The sequence below is a fragment of the Penaeus monodon genome, chromosome 23, assembly GCF_015228065.2.
Source record: "Penaeus monodon isolate SGIC_2016 chromosome 23, NSTDA_Pmon_1, whole genome shotgun sequence".
NCBI lineage: Eukaryota > Metazoa > Arthropoda > Malacostraca > Decapoda > Penaeidae > Penaeus > Penaeus monodon.
This window is the reverse complement of record NC_051408.1, coordinates 36836720-36837427: the sequence shown is the minus strand read 5'-3', so window position 1 is coordinate 36837427 and position 708 is coordinate 36836720. Positions and strand designations below refer to the sequence as shown.

Here is a 708-nt window from a genome sequence, read left to right as displayed (position 1 = left end):
TTATTACCCCCCACTAAACGAATCACAAATATACTATACACAAGAACCACTGTAAGACATAAGGACCGGGAACACGAGAAGAAAAGAAGTGACATTTCACAACACTTGCGGAGAGGAACTGACATGAGGCTTATGACCACAACAACCCACTCTTTAGAATTGAAGAGTGGCATTGGGATAACGAGGCACGTCCTGTGGGTAGTTACGCGGGTGTGACAGCGAGAAGATAGCCTGATAATGTTTTCTTTTTATGGTCCGTATGTATACTGACGTCACCTGATATGTATATAAGTGCTGCATAAACACACAAAAAATACAGTCTATTATCAGATCTAATGGAAGATTGTTACTTATTATTTCTACTGAGTCAGATTGTTTATCAATGAGACCTCCCCCCCTCTCAAACAAACCGAACTCCGATGTGTTTTATTACGGTTATTGAGAGAAGTTTATATCTTTTGTATTTATAGATTTACTTCCGATCATATGGGATCCTTTATAGAGTAAACATAAAAAAAAGATCATTGATAAGATACAGATTGAATGCTGGTCCAGAAGAGAGTAGGTTTGTACACTCTGTATATATTGAGAAAAAAAAACTACACAAAATACATGTGACCCACGTTAGTGAAACTGGTAAAAATGGAATTATATTCAAGGGTTGATATGTACACATTATAATAATATGGAAAGTAATCGGATAAGAAC

The 708-nt window shown here is 36.3% G+C and overlaps 1 protein-coding gene across 1 annotated transcript in view; it reads right to left on the bottom strand.

Annotated features, from left to right (window-relative positions):
- Positions 1–599: 599 nt before the first annotated feature.
- Positions 600–708, bottom strand: part of LOC119588228 (craniofacial development protein 2-like) — a 2220-nt gene continuing 2111 nt past the window's right edge. Inside the window, exon 3 of the mRNA XM_037936928.1 lies at positions 600–633. Coding sequence (XP_037792856.1) covers positions 600–633 — 34 coding nt within the window. The remainder of the gene's footprint in view (positions 634–708) is intronic.